Source organism: Hemitrygon akajei, chromosome 5 (assembly GCF_048418815.1).
Source record: "Hemitrygon akajei chromosome 5, sHemAka1.3, whole genome shotgun sequence".
NCBI lineage: Eukaryota > Metazoa > Chordata > Chondrichthyes > Myliobatiformes > Dasyatidae > Hemitrygon > Hemitrygon akajei.
Genome location: NC_133128.1, coordinates 114,461,246 through 114,473,425, shown reverse-complemented (window position 1 = coordinate 114,473,425; position 12,180 = coordinate 114,461,246). Strand labels below are relative to the sequence as shown.

Below are 12,180 nucleotides of genomic sequence, written 5' to 3'. Positions count from 1 at the left end.
AGGGACACCTCACGTCTTAATAAGCTGGTAAGGAAGGCGGGCTCTGTCGTGGGCAAAGTACTGGAGAGTCTAACATCGGTAGCTGAGCGAAGGGCGCTGAGTAGGCTATGGTCAATTATGGAAAACCCTGAACATCCTCTACATAGAACCATCCAGAGACAGAGAAGCAGTTTCAGCGACAGGTTACTATCGATGCAATGCTCCTCAGACAGGATGAAGAGGTCAATACTCCCCAATGCCATTAGGCTTTACAATTCAACCGCCAGGACTTAAGAACTTTTTAAAAGCTATTATTAATGCTTTTTGAGATAGTGATTTAGATGCATATCATATTTTTACTGAGTTAAGTATTGTATGTAATTAGTTTTGCTACAACAAGTGTATGGGACATTGGAAAAAAGGTTGAATTTCCCCATGGGGATGAATAAAGTATCTATCTATCTATCATATGTCACCACTTACCTCTCAACTAACGTCACTAATAAAACAGAGAGACACATGAGAAATGCAGCTGCTGGAATCTGGAACAACAAACAATCTGCTGGAGGAACTCAGCAGATCGAGCAACATCCTTGGGGGGAAAGAAATTACTGACATCATGATGAAGGGTGTCAAACTGAAATTTCAATTCCTTTCCTCTCACTGATGCTGCTCAAGCTGCTGAGTTCCTCCAGCAGATTGTTTGTTGCTCACTGATAAAACAGATTAAACTGTAGCATGAATTAAGACGTTGCACAGAAGAGAAACCCCAGCTTCCCCAAACTTGGTCGGCTGCCATGCTGGTGTAGTCAACCCCTAGGTGTATGGCCTGAAAGGCTGATCATGAGAGGCGATCAGCCACGGCATTGCTTTTCCCTTTGATATGTAGGACAGGTGGTTTGCTGCGTAGCAAACCAAGAGTCTGATATTTTGGCCATTGCGTGCACAAGGGGTTTATGGTCAATGAACACTGTGAACACTTCCGTCTAGAAGAAACCGAAAATACCGGACAGCCAGTTAGAGACCAAGAAGCTCACAGTCAAAAGTGCTGTACTTCCTTTTGGGGGGTGAAGCTGCCAGATGAAGAAAGTAAGCAAGTGCCACAAGCCTCCGACCAACTGTTCATGCACGGCAACCACAGCATCAGTAGTAATGTGCTGCGGAGCAGGTGCACCAGTCGGGTTGCTTTGGAAAGGGCTCATTTGATATCATTGAGGATACAAAAAAATCATTTCGAACCTAAGTGACCTCTGGCTAAAAGAATAATTGGGGCTGAACAGGAATTTTTGAACTGAAGTAAACTCTGTCTTCAGCAGTTAGAAAAATAACCAGCTTATACTGATTCCCTTTTAATTGGCAGAGAGACATTGAGAATTGATAAATAATATGTTGTACTCTTGTTTGAGTAAGGGGGGGAGGACTCACTGATAAGGACAGGAATGAATATCCATCTGTAATTAAGTCAGGGCCTAGTAAGAGGAATAACTGATAAGGACTGGGCAGCAAATCCATCTGTAATTAAACCTTGATTCAGTGGACTCTCTTATCTGTAACTAAGTTGTGCACCAACAGACTTGGTGGGTGTACCAGTTCAAATAATATCTTGCAATAGTAATGAATGGGGCTTACTATGTATAAGTGTACAGCTGTAACCTGACTAAGTCAGTCCCACTTGTCAGCCGGTGGCAGCGCTTATGTGCCTTCCCTTTGACAACTGGGTCTCAACCCCCTGCAGCAGAATGCGCAATAAACTGTGGTGACGATAAGAAGCTAGTCTTCCGAGTTTTATTCAGATTCAACTTTAACATCATCAAATACCTTGGTCATGTCCCCTGACCAGTCAAGCGTGTAATTAGGAGTTTTGCCTTTAAGCGCACAGGGGGTGCATAAGTTCAGCAGCTCGCAGAATGAAGCAGTGATAGAAATTTACCATATCTAAAAGTTCTACATTTTCAGTAGTGCAGGCCAGTGGGAGATCTATAATAGTAGCTACTTTTGATGTGACTGATTTCACACAATCCGCAGAGATGCAATGGCTGAGAAAATCAGTGATTGACAACTCAAACTAAAATTTAGCAGGGTTAATAATCAATTCGTGCTAGCTCAAGCACTTGAAAAATGTATGGATACGAGATACGTGTTGAGATTTGGATGCGCTGGCCACAAATGTCATCCAGGTAAACAAAAAGAAAAAGAAAGTCTTTTAATACAGAGTTCATCAGCTGTTGGAAAGTCTGTGCTGCATTTTTCAGGCCAAATGGCGTGCATGGAAACTCAAAGAGGCCAAACGAGGTTATCACAGCTGTTCTGGGAATGTCCTCCAAGTACACTTGCACTTGATGGTAGCCCATTACTAGATTCACTTTGGAAAATATTATCTTTCCGGCTAAACAAGTTGAAAAGTCTTGGATATGGGGGACCAGATATGATCGGGGGTGATGGCCTCATTAAGGTATTGGTAATCACCACATGGGAGGTGACCACCACTGGACTTAGGGACCATGGGGAGAGACGAAGTCCAGAGTCTATTCGACTGGAGTACGATGTTGGATCATATTGGAAAACTCAGCCTTAATGGTTGCCAACTTGTCAGGGTCCGGTCTACGTGCGTGGCCAGTTGTGGGAATGTGGTGCTCAACCCCATGTTTTGTGACTGTAGAGGAGAACATGGTGAGGTTTGGGAATTCGTCCAGCAGTCAAATAAACTCACAAGCGGTGGTGCATACGCTAAATAGAATTGTTGTAGGGAACTTACTGAGGGAGCAGGGTAACAACCCAAAAGGCAGTTTGTAAGATCGACTAATAGTCCTTGGGCGCACAGGAAATCTGCACTGAGCAGAGGCTAGCCACTTTAGCCAGGGCAAAGTCCCGTGTGTAACGTTGCCAACTGAAGCAGAGTGTTTCATAAGTCTTGATCCTGCTACCATTGGCAGCGTCCAGTGAAGTTTTGTCGCTCTTTGCCTTCTCATCAATAGGCGATGTTGGCAGCACACTCACATGAGCACCTGTGTCACACAGAAAGCATCCCCCAAAGTGTTCGTAATGAACAGTAGATGTCCCTGATAGCTGGAGCCTTCAGTACTCACAGACCTCAGATGTCCCAATGCGCTGGCACTGTCAAAACTGCAAAGGGGTCGGCACTTCCTAGCATTCATACTAAAGCAAGCATGGTAAAAACACTGAACTGCCATTGTCTGTTTTGCAGCATTAGTTCACTTGTTAATGTTGGAGGCCTCACAGGCTGGGCTTATTGAGGAAGGAAAAAGAGGAGGAATTATGCATAGTTGCCTGGCTGAGTGTAGACTATCAGCCATTTTAGCAAGCTCCCTTCACAGGTGTATGAGTGAGGGCTATATGGACTTGATCAGGCATTGGCTGCATGAAGAGTTCTTTAAAAATAAAACAAGGTATAGTTATTTCCCAGCAGAGACGTCATGTGGTGCATTAGCTCTAATAGCTTAGCATCACCAAGGCAAGGCGAGGAGAGCGACTATTTGGCACGCTCAGACTCCAATAATCCATAAGTCTGTAAAAGGGAGTTTTCAGTGATGGGTATTTATTGTGTTCAAGCAGACCCAAGACTCTTGCAGCTGAGGAGTTTCTGAGAGACATGGAGGTGTAGATAGAACAAGCCAGGTAAGGGAGTGCTTGGATTGGGAGATGGACTAGTGGGTGATAGGTGGCGAGGGGAAAGTTCTAGGAACTAGAACTAGGCGGGAGGAGGGGAGGGAGAAGGTAGAGACAGCTGCTGAAAGCAGATAACCAGGCACACAAAAACTGCCAGTGCTGAACACTGAAAACAAAGTCATGGGAAACTGTGTGGGGAGAGCTGCAGGGCAGATGGAACCTGATGCAGAAAAGGATCAAGTGGCTGTGCATGGGCAGTAGGTAAATGGAACTAGGAAGGACAAGAATAGATGATAGCTGGCCTATAGATTGGGTATGGGAAAGAGACAAGAATGGAAGTGGATTGGATGTGGGGGAGGGAACTCTGGAGATAAGAATATCTGAAATTGGAAAAACCAATGTTTGTTCCAATCAATTTAGACTACCAAGATGGAAAGTCAGAATTGGATTTGGATTTGGGTTACGCCCTCTTCTCATTGCTACCATCAGGGAGGAGGTACAGGAGGAACCTGCAAACACACACTCAATGTTTTAGAACAGCTTCTTTCCTTCCATCAGTTTTCTTAATGGTCCATGAACATAAAATAACCATATAACAATTACAGCATGGAAACAGGCCATCTCGGCCCTTCTAGTCCATGCCGAACGCTTACTCTCACCATAGCCTCATTATTTTTGGACTGTTTACTTATATATATATATATATATATATATAGATAATTTATAACAGTAATTTGTTATTGTAATTCTTAGCATATTTTATCTATTGCACTGTACTGCTGCCACAAAACAGTAAATTTCACGACATGTCGGTGATTCAAATTCTGATTCTATCCAGTAGAAGTGGGGAGAAGAGGTGGTTATGCTTGAAGCTGGAAACTGGAGCAACAGGATGTGGAAATCAACAGGTCGGGGTGCTTCTGCGGTGGGAACTGGACTGTCGAAGTTTCAGGTCAAAACCCTTCACTGGATCGAAATACGGGATGTTCCTCTTCTGTGGGTTAGCACTGGATTGACCGCTATAAATTGCCCCTATTGTATAGGTGAGGGTCAGAGGCCAGCCTCAAGGAGGGGAGGGAGGAGGTGAAGGGAATTGAACGAGCTGGTTCGCTCCTGATGGATACAACGGCCTTCCTCCGCTCTATTCTAAACAGAATATACCAACCTCAAGTACAATAGGCCCCTTTCCAAATTTTACCAATCAGAAAGCAGTTTACCTGACTGACAGACGAATCAGACATTCCCCGACGCCAATTGCTTACAAAATTCCCGCCCACCATCCCACTCTCCCCCAATCAAAGCATGACAAGTGGGCGGTCCCAACCTTAACCGACGGCAGCCAATGCACGATCAGATCCAGTCCCCCTGGCAACCAAACACTAGTGCGATGATCACCGAACTAAATAATAGTGGCTGCGCGGCGGCAATCGTATGGCGTCAGCCGAAACGACGATAAAACCGATCGATGCTCCGGGATGTGTCGATGCGTCCTCCGCGAAGTTCGTTCACCTCCTCCGGAGTCTCCCACCTCGGCTGCACGGCGGCCGCTCCGCGCATCACCGAGGACCTCGTCACCCTGACAACCCCTCACCCCGCCTCGCAGAAGCTGTCCTCTATCCGCCTGCCGTTGCCATGGTAACAGGTCCTGCTATACCTCGACAATAAGTGGGAAGAGTAGGACAGCATTGGGCGGGAAAATAAACACAAATTCTGTTGAAAAACATTTGCTATTTACGTGGCAAGAACACTTGAACCCCCCCCCCCCCACACACACACAGTTTGTAGGATCTTGCTGTATGGAAGGTAGGACTGTAGTTGCGCCAAGTGGTTACCATGGAGACTATCCACAACAGGTTACCAAGTGTGTTGTACCTGTGGGATCTTCACATCTCCAATGACTTTTGAGAGGCATCACGGCTTGGTAAGGCAAATGCTCTGCCCGTGATCGCAGGAACCTGCACCGTTGTAGAGTCAGCTCAGCACATCACCATGGGCTCCGTCTACACTTGTCACTGCCTCAAAGTAATTTTGTTTAATCAAAGTATGTATATGTTACCATATATTACCTTGAAATTCATTTTATTGCAAACATTTACAGGAAAATAGAATTTATGAAAAACTTAAGATAATAAATACTGAGAAACTGTGCAAAAGACAACAAATTGCACAAAACAGTATTTATGTCAGTTAATTGTAGCACATTACATATCTTCATGCATCCTCTTGGTACATGTCCCCCCTCCCATTTGAATTAAACTTCCTCTTCCTCCATCTTTATAACTAATCAATCTCCCTCTGTGGCCTCATGCTGCAGGTCGTTGATGCATTTCACCTAATATTTTGATGTACATGTGACAAATACAACTAATCTTTTGGAGCCCCAGCAATCTCCTCACATTGGTCTCCTCTACTTTTTCTCTCCCCCATCCCTCCTTCCCTTTTCAAATTGCAGAGCTTGAACCAAAATCACTTGCTTACACTGAAGTTGTATGGTTGGCTTCTCACCTTTTCAGGATTTCAGAATGCTTGAAGCCGTCATTAAGGAAGAAATAGTTAAACATTTAGAAAGGAGTGGTTCCATTAGACAGATGCAGCATGGATTCAGAAAAGGTAGGTCTTGTTTGACAAACTTACTGGAATTCTTTGAGGACATAATGAGTGCAGTGGATAGAGGGGAACAGGTGGATGTCGTATACTTGGATTTCCAGAAGGCGTTCAATAAGGTGCTGCACAAGGGACTTATAAATAAGATGCGGATGCATGGAGTTGGAGAAAGTGTATTGGCATAGATAGTAGATTGGTTAACCAACAGAAGGCAGAGAGTTGGTATAAATGGGCTTCTCCGGTTGGCAGTCAGTGATGAGTGGGGTGCCACAGGGGTCGGTGCTGGGCCCGCAGCTGTTTACCATTTACATTGATGATTTGGAAGAGGGGACTGAGTGTAGCATAACAAAATTTGCTGATGACACTAAACTGAGTGGAAAAGCAAATTGTACAGAGGATGTGGAGAGACTGCAGAGGGATATAGCTAGGTTAAGTGAGTGGGCCAAGGTCTGGCAGATGGAATACAACATTGGTAAATGTGAGATCATTCACCTTGGAAGGAATAATAGAAGAGCAGATTATTATTTAAATGGTGAAAGATTGCAGCATACTGTTGTGCAGAGGAACTTGGGAGTGCTTGTTCATGAATCGCAAAAAGTTGACTTGCAGGTTCAACAGGTTATTAAAAACGCAAACAGAATGTTGGCCTTCATTGCTAGAGGAATTGAATTCAAGAGCAGGGAGGTCATGCTGCAACTCTACAGGGTACTGGTGAGGCCACACCTGGAGTACTGTGCGCAGTTATGGTCTCCATACTTGAGGAAGGATATACTGGCTTTGGAGGCAATACAGAGGAGGTTCACCAGGTTGATTCCAGGGATGAAGGGATTAACCTATGAGGAGAGATTGAGTCACCTGGGACTATACTCTCTGGAATTCAGAAGAATGAGAGGGGATTTTACAGAAACATACAAAATTTTGAAAGGGATAGGCAAGATAGAAGTAGGAAAGTTGTTTCCATTGGTAAGTGAGACTAGAACTAGGGGACATTGCCTCAAGATTCAGGGGAGAAGATTTAGGACAGAGATGAGGAGGAACTGTTTTTCCCTGAGAGTGGTGAATCTGTGGAATTCTCTGCCCAGGTAAGCAGTTGAGGCTTCTTCACTAAATATATTTAAGATACAGTTAGATAAATTTTTACATAGTAAGGGAATTAAAGGAAAAGGCAGGTAGATGGAGCCGAGTTTACGGACAGATCAGCAATGATCTCATTGAATGGCAATGCAGGCTCGATGGACTGGATGGCCTACTCCTGTTCCTATTTCTTATGTTCTCATGATTTGAGTAAACATTATTGACTTTAAACATCAATTGTTTCTCTCTCAACATGCGCTGGCTGCTCAGTTGAGTATTTCAACCATTTTCTACTTAAACTAGATATATACAGCATAGAGAGCAGGCTTTTCAGCCCAACTCCTCTGCACCAACCAAGATACCTAACTGAGCTTGTCAATGGTCAAAGCCCACCAATTACAAGTGTAGAAAAATGAAAGGTACTCTTATTGAAACCTATCAAATATTGAAAGGCTTCCCAGATAGAGTGGCTATGGAGAGGATGTTTCCTAGAGTATGGGAGTCCAGAACCACAGGGCATAGCCTCAGAGTACAAGGACATCCCTTTAGACCAGAGATGTGAAGGAATCAGCAAGAAGGTAGTGAATCTGTGGAATTTGTTGCCACAGACAGCTCTGGAAACCAAGCCATTGGGTATATTTAAAACAGAGGTTGACAGGTTCTCAATTAGTAAGGGTGTCAAATATTACAGGGAGAAGGCAGGAAAATGAGTTGAGAGGGATAATAAATCAGCCATGATGGAATTACAGAACAGACTCAATGGGCCAAATGGCCTAATTCTACTACTATGCCTTATGATCTATTTTCTGTGAAGGGAAATGAACAGCCTAGGTTCTAAGCTCATTGTTTTATGACTTATTTGGACAATACATAATTTATTTTTATTTCATTTTTTGGGAGATGGACATCACCAGTAAGGATAAACATTCATTGCCCTCAGGTCAGATCCTTGAATTACTCATATCCTTCTGATGACTGTGTTCCCACAGTTCACTCAGCCAGAACGAAGCCCTTCAACCAGACTGATTCATGTTAGACCCATAACCTTCTACCCCAGCATTTGTCCAACTGCTTCTGTTGCACAGAAGATTGCCCAGGGTGGGGATTTTTTTTTTCCCCAAACTACATGCAGTCATTATTTAATTAAGTATACAAGCTCAACTCCAGTTTCATACAGTTTAAACATAATTTAATTATTTTACAGGGGATTATTTTTCTATTTCAACACAGTTTCATTGCTTCAGAGGCTCTGTCTGAATTCAGTCATGCAGTTTTATCATACAGTCAGTCAATATGTTAGGTAGTGGATCATTACAACACAAACAAGTTGTCACTCAAAAGTGGTTCACAGGTAGCAAAGTACTTTGGAATACCCCATGCTCATTATAAGTACTCTGGAAATGCAAGGTGTACTTATTATATACATTAAATCAAAGGACTATGTTTTGCATTAACACCATGGATGTAGCAGAAAATCTATGATTAGTTCTTTTTTAAAAAATCAGAGATGTCCTTTAGGGATATGACCTAATTCGCTCTCCATGCAACTACACTTGGTGGCCACTTTATCATATACAGGAGTGGAACTTGGTGTGGTCTTCTGCTGCTGCAGCTCATCCATTTCTAGGTTTAAGGTATTGCATGTTGGGAGATGCTTTTCTGCACACCACTGTTGTAACATTATTATTTGAGTTAGTTTTCCCTTCCTGTCAGCTTGAACCAGACTGGTCATTCTCCTTTGAACTCTCTCATTAACAGTGAGTTTTCACCCACAGAGCTGCTGCCCACTGAATGCTTTCATGTTTTTCCACACCATTCTCTGTAAAATCTAGTGACTGTTGTGTGAAAATCCTAGAAGTTCAGCAGTTTGAGATACTCAAACCACCCCTTCTGGCACCAACATTCCACAGCCAAAGTCACTTAGTCAAGAGGTTTAGTTGTTCAGACCAAACATTGGAATGGGTAAGAAGTATGATCTATGTCTGTGTGCTTTTATGCATTGAATTGCCACCATGATCGGCAGGTTAGATATTTGCATTAACGAGTACCTAATAAAGTGGCTGCTAAGTGCATTTTTCAAACAGAACCAAAGGGGGCACCATTTCAAAAGGTGAGAGAATTTTTCCCAATGTCCTATCTCTTAAATGACATCACAATGTTATACTCAAAATTAGCAGCCAAAACTTTACAAATTAAATAATTGAGTAATTTAAGAAAAATGAAAACAACTACTGATGTTGGAAATGTGAAGCAAACAGCACATGCTGGTCAGTCAGCATCTATGGAGATAAAAGCAGAGATCAAACCTTCTGCCGGTTTTGACAAAGTGTCTCCACTTTTTCTATTTCTTGTTATTTTATTATTATTATTATTTAGCTATAAAACCTCAGGAGCATTTCATGGCTCTAGGCCTGTATAAGTTGGAGTTTGGAAGAGTAAGTGGAAGGAGATCTCATTTAAACCTATCAAATATTGATAGGCCTAGATCGAGTAGATGTGGAGAGGATGTTTCCTATAGTCTAGGACCAGAGGGCACAGCCTCAGAACAGAAGGCATCCCTTTAGCACAGAGATAAGGAGGAATATTTTTTAGCTAGAGGGTATTAAATCTGTGAAATTCATTGCCACAGATGGCTGTGGAAGGCAAATCATTGGGGTATATTTAAAAATGAGGCTCATGGGTTCTTGATTAGTAAGGGTATCAAAGGTTACAGGGAGTAGACAGGAGAATGGTGTTGAAAGAGATAACAAATCAGCCATGATTGAATGGTAGAACATACTCAATGGGCAAAATGGCCTGATTGTGCCCCTATTGCCTTGTGGTCTTGTATTTGGAGTCTGCATTTATATAGAACCTTATACACCTTTATCTTTTGAAACCCCTTTTGAGAGGGTGCAGTTGGAGTTTCTTGATGCAGGTACTCAATCTGAAATGTTGACCATCTGGTTTACTCCACATGCTGCCTTGAGCTCCTGAGTTCCTCCAGTAGTTTATTTTTTCTTGCTATAGATGCAAGCTTCTGCAATTGCTTGAATCTGTCTGCCCAAATAGTAGGCTCATGTAACTGTACTCAGTTTAACAATCATACAATATTAACACCTTGAAACCAGAAATTCCAGGAATTAAAAAAACCTGTACCAAAAAGAGAACAGGGTGATACTGAGAGCACATGCTTCAAACACTTTCAATTCCAGTTTAAGATACCAAGTACTTGACACTCCGAAGCAGTGAAGCAGTGCAAAAATACAGAAATCTCTCTTTATGTCGTCCCATCAACCATTCCTAAGAAACTGGTCAGACATTTGGAATTTTGCATTCAGTTCTGGTCTCCTGATTATAGGAAGGATGTGGAAGCTGCAGAGAAATTGTAGCAGATCTAGCAGGGTGCTGCCTGGACAAGAGAGATTGTCTTACGAGGGCAGGCTGAGTGAGATAGGGCTCTTTGGAGCAAAAGAGGATGAGCGATGACTTGATAGATGTGTACAAGATAAGAAATATAGAGTGAACAGCCAGAGACTTTCTCAGGGTGGAAATGGCTAAGGGATTGTTTAGGTGATTGGAGGAAAGTAAGGGGGAGGGATGTCAGAGGCAAGTTCTTTACACATAATGATGGGTGCATGGAATGCACTGCCAAGGGTGGTGGTAGAGGCAGATACACAAAGGATATTTAAGACAATCTTAGATAGGCACGTGGATGATCAGCTGGATACAAAATAGAGCTGTCAACCTCGAGACCAATTCAGTGCAAACGAGCAACAGTTCATTGCTGGAATAAGAGAATAGAAAACTGATGATGCAGCTGGCCATCGTAACAAATATTCTGCCTTTTATCAGTGATAATGAGACAGACAGCAAATGGCACAGATCTGAAACACACTAAATGCTGGAGTAACTGTGGATTGGGCAGCATCAGTCAGGGAAAATGGGCAGCCAATGCTTTGGGTTGAGATATTTCATAGGACTAAGAACAGAGAGCATAAACCAGAATAACAAGGGGTGGTGAGGGAGGGAGAACCCTCATGACCACTAGGACTGAAGGAGGGATTTGATCTGAAACCTCGATTGTCCATTTCCCTTCAAAGATATATCCTGCCCTGCTGAGCTCCTTTTGCGTGTTGCTGCCTTTTGTTAGTGTTAAAACTTGTCTTTCTTCAGGTTTAGAGAAAAGGACAATTCAAACAAATATTGGCACATTTCATCCTGTATTTGATCTTGTAGTGGTTAACACTTCAAATACATAATATATTTTGGGAAATCCTCGTGTATTCAGGCAGATATGTTTGCAATCTATAAATAAAGGGACAGGATCTTATATACAGGCACCACCAGTTTTTGAGAAAAAAATTCTAATCAAAAAACTGATAGAGATAAATCTATACAGGTGCAATTAAAAACTGCTCATCAGTACTTACATTACAAGAGATCTGAGAGAATATTTACACTAAGGGGGAATGATTAGTTACAAAAGTTCCCTATTCAAATGCCAGGTGCAAAAGTGTGCAGTGAGAGTGCTTCCAAGTTTCATGCAAGTTTTTGGAATGTTTTTCCCTCACCCCTAGATGCCTGATTGCATGTTGTAAAACATTTCCTATAGAGAGGAAGAGGGGAAAGGTGGGGACTCAGGGCCTACCACTGCAGGGTTTAGATTTCAGAACGCTATCTACAATTGAAAATATCTTTACGCTTTCGGACCTCTTCCAGGACCCGGGATCTGAAAGACTTCGAGTCTTCGCTGGGTTCCTGCTCAATCCCAAGAGCATCGTGCAAGCTGCTGGAATGAGTCCGAAGAAAAGGGTTGTACTCTTTCTCTTCTCCTATTGTTGACGGGCACTGCAATGATGAAGAGAGACAGCTTAGGACAGGAGTTGAACTCAGCTCTAAGATGGAAGTGGAAGT

The 12,180-nt window shown here is 42.8% G+C and overlaps 2 protein-coding genes across 2 annotated transcripts in view; both read right to left on the bottom strand.

Annotated features, from left to right (window-relative positions):
* Positions 1 to 5,187, bottom strand: part of catip (ciliogenesis associated TTC17 interacting protein) — a 58,400-nt gene extending 53,213 nt beyond the window's left edge. Inside the window, exon 1 of the mRNA XM_073046235.1 lies at positions 4,931 to 5,187. The gene's annotated coding sequence lies outside the window, so the exon portion shown is untranslated. The remainder of the gene's footprint in view (positions 1 to 4,930) is intronic.
* Positions 5,188 to 8,446: 3,259 nt separating this feature from the next.
* pnkd (PNKD metallo-beta-lactamase domain containing) overlaps positions 8,447 to 12,180 on the bottom strand; it is a 55,911-nt gene continuing 52,177 nt past the window's right edge. Inside the window, exon 9 of the mRNA XM_073046227.1 lies at positions 8,447 to 12,114. Coding sequence (XP_072902328.1) covers positions 11,941 to 12,114 — 174 coding nt within the window. The 3' untranslated portion in view covers positions 8,447 to 11,940. The remainder of the gene's footprint in view (positions 12,115 to 12,180) is intronic.